General features: G+C 41.6%; 1 protein-coding gene across 3 annotated transcripts; it reads right to left on the reverse strand.

The window, feature by feature from the left end:
- Nucleotides 1-714: 714 nt before the first annotated feature.
- On the reverse strand, nt 715-11,147 carry DUS4L (dihydrouridine synthase 4 like). Of its 3 annotated transcripts, none has more exons than XM_087967810.1 (7): nt 10,737-11,147; nt 9,389-9,519; nt 7,907-8,028; nt 6,426-6,543; nt 5,332-5,454; nt 4,591-4,817; nt 715-2,186 (listed from the first exon to the last, which is right to left on the reverse strand). In XM_087967810.1, the coding sequence occupies exons 2-7, from the start codon at nt 9,517-9,519 to the stop codon at nt 1,936-1,938; spliced, it is 972 nt and encodes a 323-aa protein (XP_087823936.1). In that variant the 5' UTR covers nt 10,737-11,147; the 3' UTR covers nt 715-1,935. The 3 variants fall into 3 exon arrangements, with proteins under 3 accessions (XP_087823936.1, XP_026532964.2, XP_087823937.1); XM_026677179.2 differs by having other exon boundaries at nt 10,917-11,046; XM_087967811.1 differs by having other exon boundaries at nt 10,902-11,004.
- Nucleotides 11,148-11,836: the final 689 nt, after the last annotated feature.

Below are 11,836 nucleotides of genomic sequence, written 5' to 3' on the forward strand. Positions count from 1 at the left end.
CAAGACGCTTCTTCAGCTCTCTGACTAATTATAGTCAGCGCTAAAGAAGCTTTTTGGATGAGAAGTGAAACGTCTTCCAAGAAAAATCAGAAAGTCCAGTTGCCTCCTGAAAAGGCATCTTTGGGACTGTAGCATGATCAAAGATATTCAGCAAGCTATGATCATTCAATTATATACCAAAAGTACACTCCTTGCAAAGAATGGTTATTACCTGGAATGATTAATAAAGAAGTTTTTAATCAGTTTGTAGATATTAATCTCTGCTGAAAGGAATGCAGGATAGTGGAAGAAGAATTACAGGTATTCCTCAACTTACAACCATTTGTTTTGTGATCGTTTGTAGTTACTATGGCACTGAAAAAAATGACTTATGACTGTTTTTCACTTTTAGGACCATGGCATTATCCCTATGGTCACATGATTAAAGTTCAGAGATGTTGGCAACTGGCTCAGATTTATGACGGTAGCAACGTCCCTGGGTCGTGATCACCTTTTGCGACCTTATGACAAGGATAGATGGATAGATAGATGGATGGATAGATAGATAGATAGATAGATAGATAGATAGATAGATAGATAGATAGATAGATAGATAGATTGATTGATTTCTTTATTGGCCAAGTGTGATTGGACACACAAGGAATTTGTCTTGGTACAAATGCTCTCAGTGTATATAAAAGAAAAGATACATTTGTCAAAAGTCAAGAATCAGCAGGTACAACATTTAATGATAGTCATAGGGTACAATAAGCAATCACATTATATTAGGAAACAGTCAATATAAACCGTAAGGATACAAGTGACAAAGTTACAGTCATACAGTCACAAGTGAGTGGGGATGGGTGATAAGTCAATGGGGAAGCCAGTTTTACTTAAGAACCGTGTTAACTAACTTAACAACTGCAGTGATTCATTTAACAGCTATGGAAGAAAGGTCATAAAATGGGGCCAAACTCACATAAGCACTGTCTTGTTTAGCAACATAAATTCTGGGCTCAATTATGGTCATATGTCGAGGACTACCTGCATATGTGATTGCAATCAGCATCTTTGTATATTATAGCTGTGAGAAAAGGACAACTGGGCCCTAAAGTTGGTGTAGGTCTCTGCTTAATTGAAGGCCTCAAATTAAGTATATATTATAATGCTGGCTGAGCTGATTTTCCAAGCATGGCGAAATATTTGCAATCTGCTGAGCTGATTTTGCAGGCACGGCAATAGGTTCACTATCCGCAAAAAGCATATATTTGCTGAACAATTAAAAATATAGCTATTTTGGATCACAAATATCTGAGACATTGAGAAAAAGCGGAACTGAAAGTAGCAGATAGTAAGCAAGTTACCTACAAGTGGGTGTTAATTGATGGACAGTATGAGGGAATAGGGTAGTGCATCCACTGAGATTACATACCACTGGGTGGGCTTCAGAAGAAGAAGGGTATAAAAGAAGGGGGGTAAATCTCAAATCAGGGCCATTGATAGTAACTATCCTTTCTGAAGTTAGCTACTTACTGTCTCTGGACCTCATTGCAATGGGCTATTGATATAAGTAATGATATGATGGCCTTTCATGCTCCAAATTACTCACGAAATAAATCTTTGATCTTAAAAAGTAAGATTTATTGCTTGTGGTTTGTCTGTGTATCTCTTTTATTAAATTATTTTTATAACGTAGCCATGTCTATAGCTGCACTCAGTCCGAACAAACCAACCTGAGATTAAGGTTCACAGTTTGCACCTATTGAAGTACAGTTTGCTTGATAAGGGCTAAATAAACCTATGGACGGTTGCTGCTTTTATTCACAATTTGCTCATAAGAAAATGCTAAAATTGTATAAATGCACATACGGAAATCCTTGAGTAGAAAAAACAACTGTAGGCATCCAGAATTTATAAACGAGTCTGGTCTTTTCACAATTAAATATATCTAGAAGGCTACCGAACACCATAATTATCTCTAAGGTAGTCCAAAACAGCAGACGTACTTGATAAAACGTTAAAAATCTTTTTTTCTTGTTTCGAAGTCACCCTCTCCAGCATGTACATTAAATGATGATGGAAGCAGGTGAAAGGGGTACCCTGCTCAAGGGCTATATCCACCCAATCCTGGACACACTGCAGAGGTGTGTCTTCATACCCTGTAAATAAAGCTGGGTTGGCTAAGAGCCCTCTCGCAACCATGACACCTACAAAAGGAAAAGAAATATATTTTCAGAAAACCACAAATACATATTTATCTTAAAGCTGGAATGTATAATTTTTTTGGTATCCACTGATAGTGGCCACCGTTGTACTACTTTGAGGGTTAGGGTAGAACAAGAAAAGGTGTTGATCAAGGGTGGGATTCAAATTTTTTAATAAACCGGTTCTGTGGGCATGGCTTAGGTGGTGGGCCTGGCTTGGTGGTCATGTGACTAGGTGGACATGGCTTGGTGGTCATGTTATTGGCTGGGTGTGACCAACTCAATATCACTCACATCGAGGCACACATCTCCTCACCTGGCCTCTCATGACTGTGGGGATGCTGCAATAGTTGTAAGTGTGAAAAATGGTCATAAATCACTTTTTTCAGTGCCATTGTAACTGAATGGTCACTCCACACAAGCAAAGTACCAGCAAAGGAAGGTAAAAAAACTCCAGAGAAGTTCCTGAGACAGGAAGTCTAGTCCTGCCAAGAATGTAATAAGGGTTAACTGAGAGGCAGTTTCTGTAAGCAACACCAGAATGTTTCCTTCCTACCTTCCTTACAGGATTAGGCCAGTAATTTCTTCTAACAACTGGTTCTCTGAACTGCTTAGAATCTTAACCAGTTCTAGTGATTAGGTGCGAACAGGTAGAATCCCACCCCTGGTGTTGATGGTAAAAGATTGTGCCATGTTTTTTATTCTTTTTTTTCTAAATATTTCTCAATCATGGTAACTTTAAGATGGTAAGACTTCAAATCCTCAGATTGCAAAAATTTATACTGCCAACTTTGGACAAGTGGGGGTTCGAGAGATCACAAAATGCAAAGAGGTTTGCGAACATGGATTGCTCATCCATTGCTTGATGCACATTTCAAAGAGCTGGAGAAATTGCATGAGGTACTTAAAGGGCGTCATCATTTCTTATTTATTAAAAAGTTTCAAGATGCTGGCTATTCACCGAATGGGAGCTAGCGGATTTGACTAGCGGTAATATTGAGGATACTAGAAGCAGAAAAGCAGCATTCTGGAAGATTCGAATGGTTAACAGAGGGAGATTGGGCTGCTACCGGTTCACCCCAGTTTGAGCGAACCGGAATCTAATTTTATGGCCAGTTCGGTGAACCGGTAAATCCCACCCCCGGCTGGCCCCGCCCTCCCCTCCCCTGCCAGGAGTCCCCTTGCGGCCTGTTTTGGATCCCAGATAAGTACAGGGCCCGTGAAGAGGCTCGGATAGGGCGAAAAATGGGCCTCCCAGAGGCCAGAAACAGGCCCGTTTCTGGCCTCCAGAGAGCCTCTGGAGCCCGGGAAGGCTGTTTTCCCCTACCCAGAGGCTTGAGGAAAGCCTCCGGAGCCTGGGGAGGGCAAAAATGCCCCGCCTCCAGGTGCAGGACGCTGACTAGGCTATGCCAACCATGGTCATGCCCACCCAGCAACCGGGCAGAGAACCCATTACTCAAATTTTTGAAGCCCACCCCTGGGGAGATAGATTTGACTACATTTCAGTTGACTCTAGAAACTTAGAAGAAAGACCCATTTAACCCAGTGAAAAGTATTTCTTAGAATATGAGCTTACATGGGTTTTGTCATGCCCCTGTGAGAGTCTGAATCCGAGGAGGAAGCCGGACAGCTGACAGGGAATGGGAGTGTGGCTGTGGAGGAGGCTGGGGAAGGGCAAAGTCCAGCTGGGCAGAGCAGGGGAGAGGTAGAGGAAGGGAGAGGGAGTTCAGAGGAAGACCAAGACCCACCCGCTCTTCATCCTAGGGCACGCAAGGAGGAACAGAGAAGAGAGTAATGTGGGTTCCGTGGCTTACGGGGGAGGAAAGGGACCTGATTCCTTTCATTAGCCACAGCTGGGAAGACAGTTGATAAGAAAGGCAGGCTGCATGCGGCAGGCTGCTGGGAGCAAATGTGACTTTATCCTGTGTTGCCGTGGCTTATCTGTGTTCCTGGAGTCTTCCCAACTGTGTGAGTTTTGTCGTGCCTTCAAGTCTGAAATTCTTCCTCCTGCCCTGTCAAACTAATTACTTTAGTATGGCTTGTTTGGACTTTAAGTTACAATTTGTGTTGCTCATGTTTTGGACTTAATTTTTTGCAATCAAAGGCTGTTCCTGGGAGAGTTTTTCTCTAGCCAGAAGGTAACCAGGACACGTGGGGCAAAGTTGGAGATAATAAAAAGATTCCTATTGCTTATCTGACTGTGTTCCTTTGTGCCACGCCCCGGGTCATCACAGGTTTAACATCAGCTCCTTATATAGCTATTTGAAACAAGATGAGTGTAATATTGTCTAACCTTAGTCATTTTTAAGGTGGGTGGATTCCAATGCCCAGAATAGTGTAGCCAGCATTGCTGGAAACAAGCATCAGGGAGAAAAAAAAAACTCAGAAGAACCAAGGTTGTTCTCACCATCAGCTCCTGTTCTTTGATGAACGGCCTCCACATCTTTCAGGGACTTCACGTCACCGTTAGCTACCACCGGTATGGAGACGCTGTCTTTAATTGCCTTAATTGCATCGTAGCGCACTGGCTGATGTCTTTCTTCTACACTTCTCCCGTGTACACTGATCCAGGATACGCCAGCTGACTCTGCTTTTTGGCAGAGGTCTACAGTCCTCTGTAGATCTCCATGGATCCTTCCGTTCCGTGCGGAGAGGGGAAAAAAAGGTAACTCAGCAGGTGAAAATATTTTCTCAGCGTGAAAATATAGTGAAGAATTAAGAACAGAGAAGGGGAGGGAAGGAGACACATATAGATATAGGTATGTACAGGTAATTCTATGCCACTGCCAGGAGTTCGATCTTGACTGGCTCAAGGTTGACTCAGCCTTCCATCCTTCCAAGGTGGGTAAAATGAGGACCCAGATTGTTGGGGCCATAAGCTGACTCTGTAAACCGCTTAGAGAGAGGCTGTGAAGCACTATGAAGTGGTATATAAGTCTAACTGCTAGTGCTATTGTGGTATTATTCCTGAATAATACAAATGCCTTGATTTTTCACTAAATCATATGGTTACGAATTAAAGACAGCTTCTTAATTGATTATTTGCAATATCTTTTTATGTAGCTAATACAGAAAATACATTTTTTTTTCTGCTGTCCACCACATCTATAAGACAATTCACACATATATACCTCTATAAAGGACTTACCGTATCTTAATAGATACTGAAAATGTGGGCTTTTCCACTTGATTTCTTACTGATCTCACCATCTCTTGTATCAGTTGTGGTTTGTTTATTAAGCAAGCACCATAGCCTTCTGCCATGGCCCACCTGGAAGAAAACAATAAAGGACCCCCTTTAAATACCTTTTGTGGCTACAAACCACCAAGATCTTAACTCAAGATTTAAATAATAACATTTCTTCAAGCTTTTGCGGTCACAGGTTGAGAACCACTGGCCTACTACGTTATACTAAAAAAACTACTTATTTAAACAAAAATATATATTAAAAAGCTCCAATTTCTCTGCAGGTTTACCTAATTTTCAAATGTAAAGAAAGTGAATAATAGTGTATGGAAAATCAGTACAACAGCAGTTGCTTTAAGAAATGCTTCTTTATATAGTCAATACATAAATATGCAAGATACACTAGCAAAATGGGTCTGACTTTCTGATTTCACAGAAAAACTCATTTGCATTCACTAAGCACCCAAAGATTTTGCCCTTGGATTTTCTGCCTAGGTGTAAACATATTAAGTTAGAGGCATTTTAAATTTAGTTTAAAATGTTAAACTAACATGCTGACTGGGAAATTCTGGGAGTTGAAGTTCATACATCTTCAAGTTGCCAAGGTTGAGAAGTACCATTTTAGACACCGGTCAAATATATGGAAGTGCATATCTACATTTTAAATAAAGAATGTGTTTTATTAAAAATGTTCTGTACTTTAAGAGCTGTGGTGGCGCAGTGGTTAGAATGCAGTATTGCAGGCTAATTCTGCCAACTGCCAGCAGTCCGATCCTGACTGGCTCAAGGTTGACTCAGCTTTCTGTTTTTCCAAGGTTGGTAAACGAGGACCCAGATTGTTGGGGGAAATAGGCTGACTCTGTAAACTGCTTAGAGAGGGCTGTAAAGCACTGTGAAGCAGTATATAAGTCAAAGGGCTATTGCTATTTTGTTCAGTTGTATGTTCTGTTTATTTGAAACTTATTGGGAGGATTTTCCTTGAAAAATAGAGAGAAAAAGAGAGAGAGGAAGAAGGAGAAAGAATTGTTTCCATATATTGTTCTCAGGTCACTCACCTTTGTGGACAACCACAGTTTAAATCTACGCCATCCGCAAACGGACTCACAAGCCCAGCTGCATCTGCCAAAACTTGTGCTTCTTTAGCAGCAAATTGAACAATCAAAGGATGGTCACCTGTAAAAAAAAAAAGAATTGTAATCTATATACATATAAAAGCGAAATATCACTCATGCATCATCACAAAATCTCCAGAACCGTAAAGTCTACAAACTTGAAATTTGGCACGTATGTTCCTCTTGGCTTCTAGGTGCTCACTAAGAAAGGATTTTTCCAAATGACCATCAGAGCATTTAAAGTATTTCCTATATTATTATTATTAACACGCTCTGATGCTAAGAAGTTCTACTCCCCCTCCTCACCTGAAAAGAAATCTCTTCCAAATGCAGAACACAAACAGAGGAGAGGAGTTTCAGTTTCAGTTTCAATTTCACAGCACCAAGCAGCTTTAGTACAGAACAGTGGAGCTAAGCCACGCCCAGGCTCCTTACTGTCTCCTTGCTCACACAAATACTAAATACCAAACAGCCCTCAACTCTCTCACACACTGACAGGACGCTAGCCAGATGAATACCGATGGATGCTGGTAGGCAGAGGCACAATTTTTTTCCTCTTATTTTCCTCCCCAAAAACTAAGCCCGACCACATAGTTTTGTAGCGAAGCACGAGTATCAAGCTAGTAAATAAATAAAAATCACTGATATTTAGGAAAGAAGGTACATTCTAGATACATCAGTGAGAGAACCAATGTGGTGTATTGGCTAGCACTGAATTCTAGTTAGGGAGAACCTGCCAGAATGAATCTCATGATGATTTTATTCAGTGATGATTTTATTCAGTAAGGATGGAACAAACCACGATTTAGTATGAATCTGCAGTCCTATATACTAAGCTTTCTTTAATCTGTTGCCCTCCAAGTATCTTGAATTTGAAATTGCTCTTCCGTCTACTTCTAGTTGTTCAACTCAGCTGCTTTAAATTCAATGGATATCTTTGACTAGAAGCTACTTCTAGTCCCAGCTATTTTACAAGGTTCTTGGTATATGGACATCCATATTTTGGGAACTTCCGGAGAATAACATGTTATGAATCTACTAAAAGAATAAGGACTTGATCCAAGGATAATTTAACTTGAATAAGTAGACCAAAGAACAATTTCAAATTTGGTGGGCAACAGACTGAAGGTTTACTTCCTGGGACTACAAGCTGTTAAATTGATTCCTCTATCACACTAAACCTTGGTTTGTTCCATCATTCTTACTGAAGAAATCACTGTTGGTTTTATTCTAACAATATATCAGGCCCAGACCAAACATATTATTTCATATCTCCGTGCAATGATTCAATCCTAATCAGGGTCTTTCTGAGCTCTACAATAGATTTTGTGTATGTTTCTAAAAAGATATTTTGAGGACAACTACCTGGGCATTAAAAAGGATTTCAAAAGCTCCAGAGGGGTGAGAGAATGTACACAACCCACCTTGGTTTGTTGTAAATTCACTGTGCCTGGCTTTCAAAGATCTGACAAAATCAGCTGCAATGATCATTGGTGTGTAGCATAAATCACAGTCATATTTCCTGACTAAAGTTCTGAAAGACAATCTACAAATATAAAAGCATTCGAGATACCAGTAAGTACATGTTTAATTTATCAAAAGAGTGGATTTCCCCCCCTCCAAATTATCACTTTAGTTAATATTGATATTTTATTCTGGAAAACACTGCATGCAATTGGGTCATTTTATGCATATGTAGTGAGCCAGTTTTGTCTAGTGGTTAAGACTAGAAACTGGGAGATGGTGAGTTCTAGTCCCAACCATAGCCATGAAAACCAGTTGGGTGACTTTGGACCAATCACCAGGAGACAGGGAATTCTAGTTCTGCCATAGCCATACAAACCATCTGGGTGACTTTGGACTCATCAGGAGATGGGGAGTTCTAGTTCTGCCATAGCCATGAAAACCAGTTGGGTGACTTTGGACCAATCATCAGGAGACGGGGAGTTCTAGTTCTGCCATAGCCATGAAAGCCAGTTGGGTGATTTTGGGCCAGTCACTCTCTCTCAAGCCTAACCCACCTCACAAGGTTGTTGTTATTGGGAAAATGGGAGGAATATTAGCTTTGTTCATTCAATCCACCAGCATTTGCATTTCAAAGCAAATTAATCCACGGGACACCACTTTCCTGCTTGATGACCATTTGATCGTGACTGGAGCTATCTTTACTAGAATTGGCACTTTCACACAAGGCCTTTGCCCTGTTTGATGAACCAGCATGTAATTAATTATACTATATTATATTAGCTTTGGAGGGCTAATCTAAACCAGGCTTCCCAACCCACAAGGTGTACTGTGTCGGAAATTGCGGTCACATGACTTTGGGACTGTTGTGGCCTGTTGGCCACTGGCCCTTCCAGCAGCCAAATCAGAGGAGGAGGAGGTGTGGGAGTCAGGGTAAGCATCATGGCAACCTGGGAGCTCTGAGGGGTAAGAGGGAATGGAGCTATCAGAGAGGGGGGGGGGAGGGAGGGAGGGACAGAGGGAGAGAGAGAGAGAGAGAGGCAGAGCCTGGGCCGTCTGTCAGCCCTCAATGGAGAGTCAACAGCCCCCAGGTCTGGAGGTGGCTGATGAGGAAAAGGAGGAACAGCTGGGTCCAGTGCCTGACGCGCAGATGCTCAGAAGGCAGAGGAGAGGAGAGCAGTGGAAATCTATAGGCCGGTCTTTGGGACGGAAGAGCCACCACTGCTAGCGAAGCCTCACCCTAGCTCTGGGGATAAAAGGCAGGGGGTGGAGATGAATAGATGCGGCAGACAAATATTCATCTCTCTGCCCGACAGACTTGTTACCCTGTAGTGAGAGAGAAACTTTTTGCCGGGGCTGCTGGTGCTCCTAATAAAGAAATTATTGCTTCAACTACAAAGGGTTTGTCATGTTTGGGGAGCTGGATCAGAACAGGCACTTACTTTGAATACCTAACCATAGGAGCACATATTTTCACGACGGGTTCTGAATGAAACAAATCAACTGGATTTTTTAGCGGAGACCATCCCATTTGCCTGGAGAGACTGGAGTCATCAATGTTATCAGGCCACATCTACAAGGCAAAAAATTTTAAGAAGAGGACGTAAGAACAATTTGTCTTAAATACACATTTTTTTGGGGGGGGGGGGCAAAAACAAAGGAGAAACCTGAAAGGGAAGCACATCTGAAAGAGATTCATAAGCATTAAAAATAATTATTGATAACTTTGCTTTATAAAAGAGGATTCAAGAACAAAACCAAGAAAATAGTCATTAGATTCCATAAATCTAAAGGGCAGCTTTCTGAATTAAAGGGCTGTCTTTTATCTTACAATAAAGCCCCGCATTCAATGCAACAGCCTAGGTCAGCATTTCTCTATCCTGGCGACTTTATAATAGGTGGATTTCAACTCCCAGAATCCCCTGCTGACAGGAGGATTCTGGGAGTTGAAGTCCACCTATCACAAAGGTAACACGGTTGAGAAATGTTGGACTACATGCAGGCCACATACAACTCCAAGAATTCCCCAGCCAGCAATGCTCGTTGGGGAATTCTGAGAGTTGAAGTCCATGAGTCTTTTAAATTGCCAAAGGTTGAGAGATGATGGAAGCCTTCAATCCCAGTCTGAGCATATATGTTTGTTTGTTTCTTTCTTTCTTTCTTTCTTTCTTTCTTTCTTTCTTTCTTTCTTTCTTTCTTTCTTTCTTTCTTTCTCCCTCCCTTCCTCTCTCTCTCTCCCTCTTTCTCTCTCTCTCTCTCTTTCTTTCTTTCTTTCTCCCTCTCCTTCCTTCCTTCCTTCCTTCCTTCCTTCCTTCCTTCCTTCCTTCCTTCCTTCCTTTCTTTTCCTTTCTTTCTTTCTCTTTCTTTCTTTCTTTCTTTCTTCTCTTTCTTTCTTTCTTTCTTTCTGTCTCTCCCATCCTCTCCCCTCCCTCCCTTTCTCTCTCTCCAGCTTTCTCTTTCTTTCTTTCTCTCTCTCCCCCTACTCCCCCTCCCTTTCTCTCTCTCCCTCTTTCTTTCTTTTCTTTCTCTCCTTCCCTTCCCCTCCCTCTTTCTTTCTTTCTTTCTTTCTTTCTTTCTTTCTTTCTTTCTTTCTTTCTTTCTTTCTTTCTTTCTTTCTTTCTTTCCTTTCTTTCCTTTCTTTCTCTCTCTCTCTCTCTTTCTCCCCTCCTCCCCCTCCCTTTTTCTCTTTCTCTGTCTGTCTCTGTCTTTCTCCCTCCCACTCCCCCTCACTCCCCCAACAAGAGCAATAGAGCTAACAAAATCTCCGCGGTCTTCCTTCGCATCACCAACCTCTTCATTATCACCCGTGCCGTATTCACACGCGAACCATACACACGAATGCAAAATGCTGCCTTACTAATTAGGCTCAGTCCAACCTCCCCCCAAAAAATCTGCCCGCGCGGCAGAGAGAAAAGAGTCGAAGCAGTTCAGAGAACAAATAACAAACTTCCCTACAAAGCGATGCACGACCTTAATTTCTGCCAAAAACCGACGGAAAGTCCCGTTTTCGCCTCCTTTGCAGCGCTTTGCTGAAAATGCGCCCTATTGGACAGCGCCTAATCCTTCATTCCCGCGCGAGGAAGTGATCCGAGTTTGCTCTAATTTTCTATCTCTACGAAAGGTTCCCGTTGAAGCGCTTTGGCCGATCGGGAAAGGCAGATTCACACGAGCTGCCTTGACTTTCGAGTCCCTTGGTCGCCCAGGAATCCTTCAACATCTTTCGGGTAGGGGTGTCGATGAGGCTCGCCTGAATGAGTCATAAAAGTCGGATTTTTGCTTTTTGAGATGGAGGGATCTCGTATGGAAGAACCGGGGAGCAAGTTAATTTTTTTTTTTTTTTAACGTGTGTATGGAGTTTCTGCACGGGACCGGTTGGAATTTAAGCTCCGCAGCACCTTCAACTTCCAACCTGCAATATTATGCATTTTTCCATCCTTCTTTCCTTCCAAGAAGTATATGATAGATAGATGGATGGATAGATAGATAGATGACAAATAGATGACAGATGAGAGATGAGATTAGATAGATGAGATAGACAGACTTGTGGACTTCAACTCCCAGAATTCCTCAGCCAGCTTTGCTTTAAAGTGGTACCTAGCTTTGCTGGCTGAGGAATTCTGGGAGTTGAAATCCACAAGTCTTAAAGGTGCCAAGGTTGGAGACCCCTGAGATAGATGATAGATATTAGGTAGCTAATGACCGATAGATTGATGAGATAGATGACAAATAGATAGATAATAGATAGATAATGACAAATAGGTCATAGATGATTGATAGATGAGCTAAATGATAGATGATAAATTATATTATATTATAGATGAGATAGATGAGCTAGAATAGATGATATATTGATGATAAATGAGATAGATAAATGATAGATATTAGATAGA

The sequence above is a fragment of the Notechis scutatus genome, chromosome 6 (assembly GCF_049901735.1).
Source record: "Notechis scutatus isolate UNSWTSFEM ecotype Mainland chromosome 6, rNotScu1.2, whole genome shotgun sequence".
NCBI classification, from domain to species: Eukaryota; Metazoa; Chordata; class Lepidosauria; order Squamata; family Elapidae; genus Notechis; species Notechis scutatus.

Bases quoted from the DNA above. Each gene is read 5' to 3' on its own strand.
- DUS4L (XM_087967810.1), bottom strand. From the start codon at position 9,519: ATGTGGCCTGATAACATTGATGACTCCAGTCTCTCCAGGCAAATGGGA. The intron at 5,455-6,425 runs GTGAGTGACCTG...GTTTTCTTCCAG, and splicing joins AACTGTGGTTGTCCACAAAG to GTGGGCCATGGCAGAAGGCT. The intron at 4,818-5,331 runs GTAAGTCCTTTA...ACGGAACGGAAG, and splicing joins TCAGTATCTATTAAGATACG to GATCCATGGAGATCTACAGA.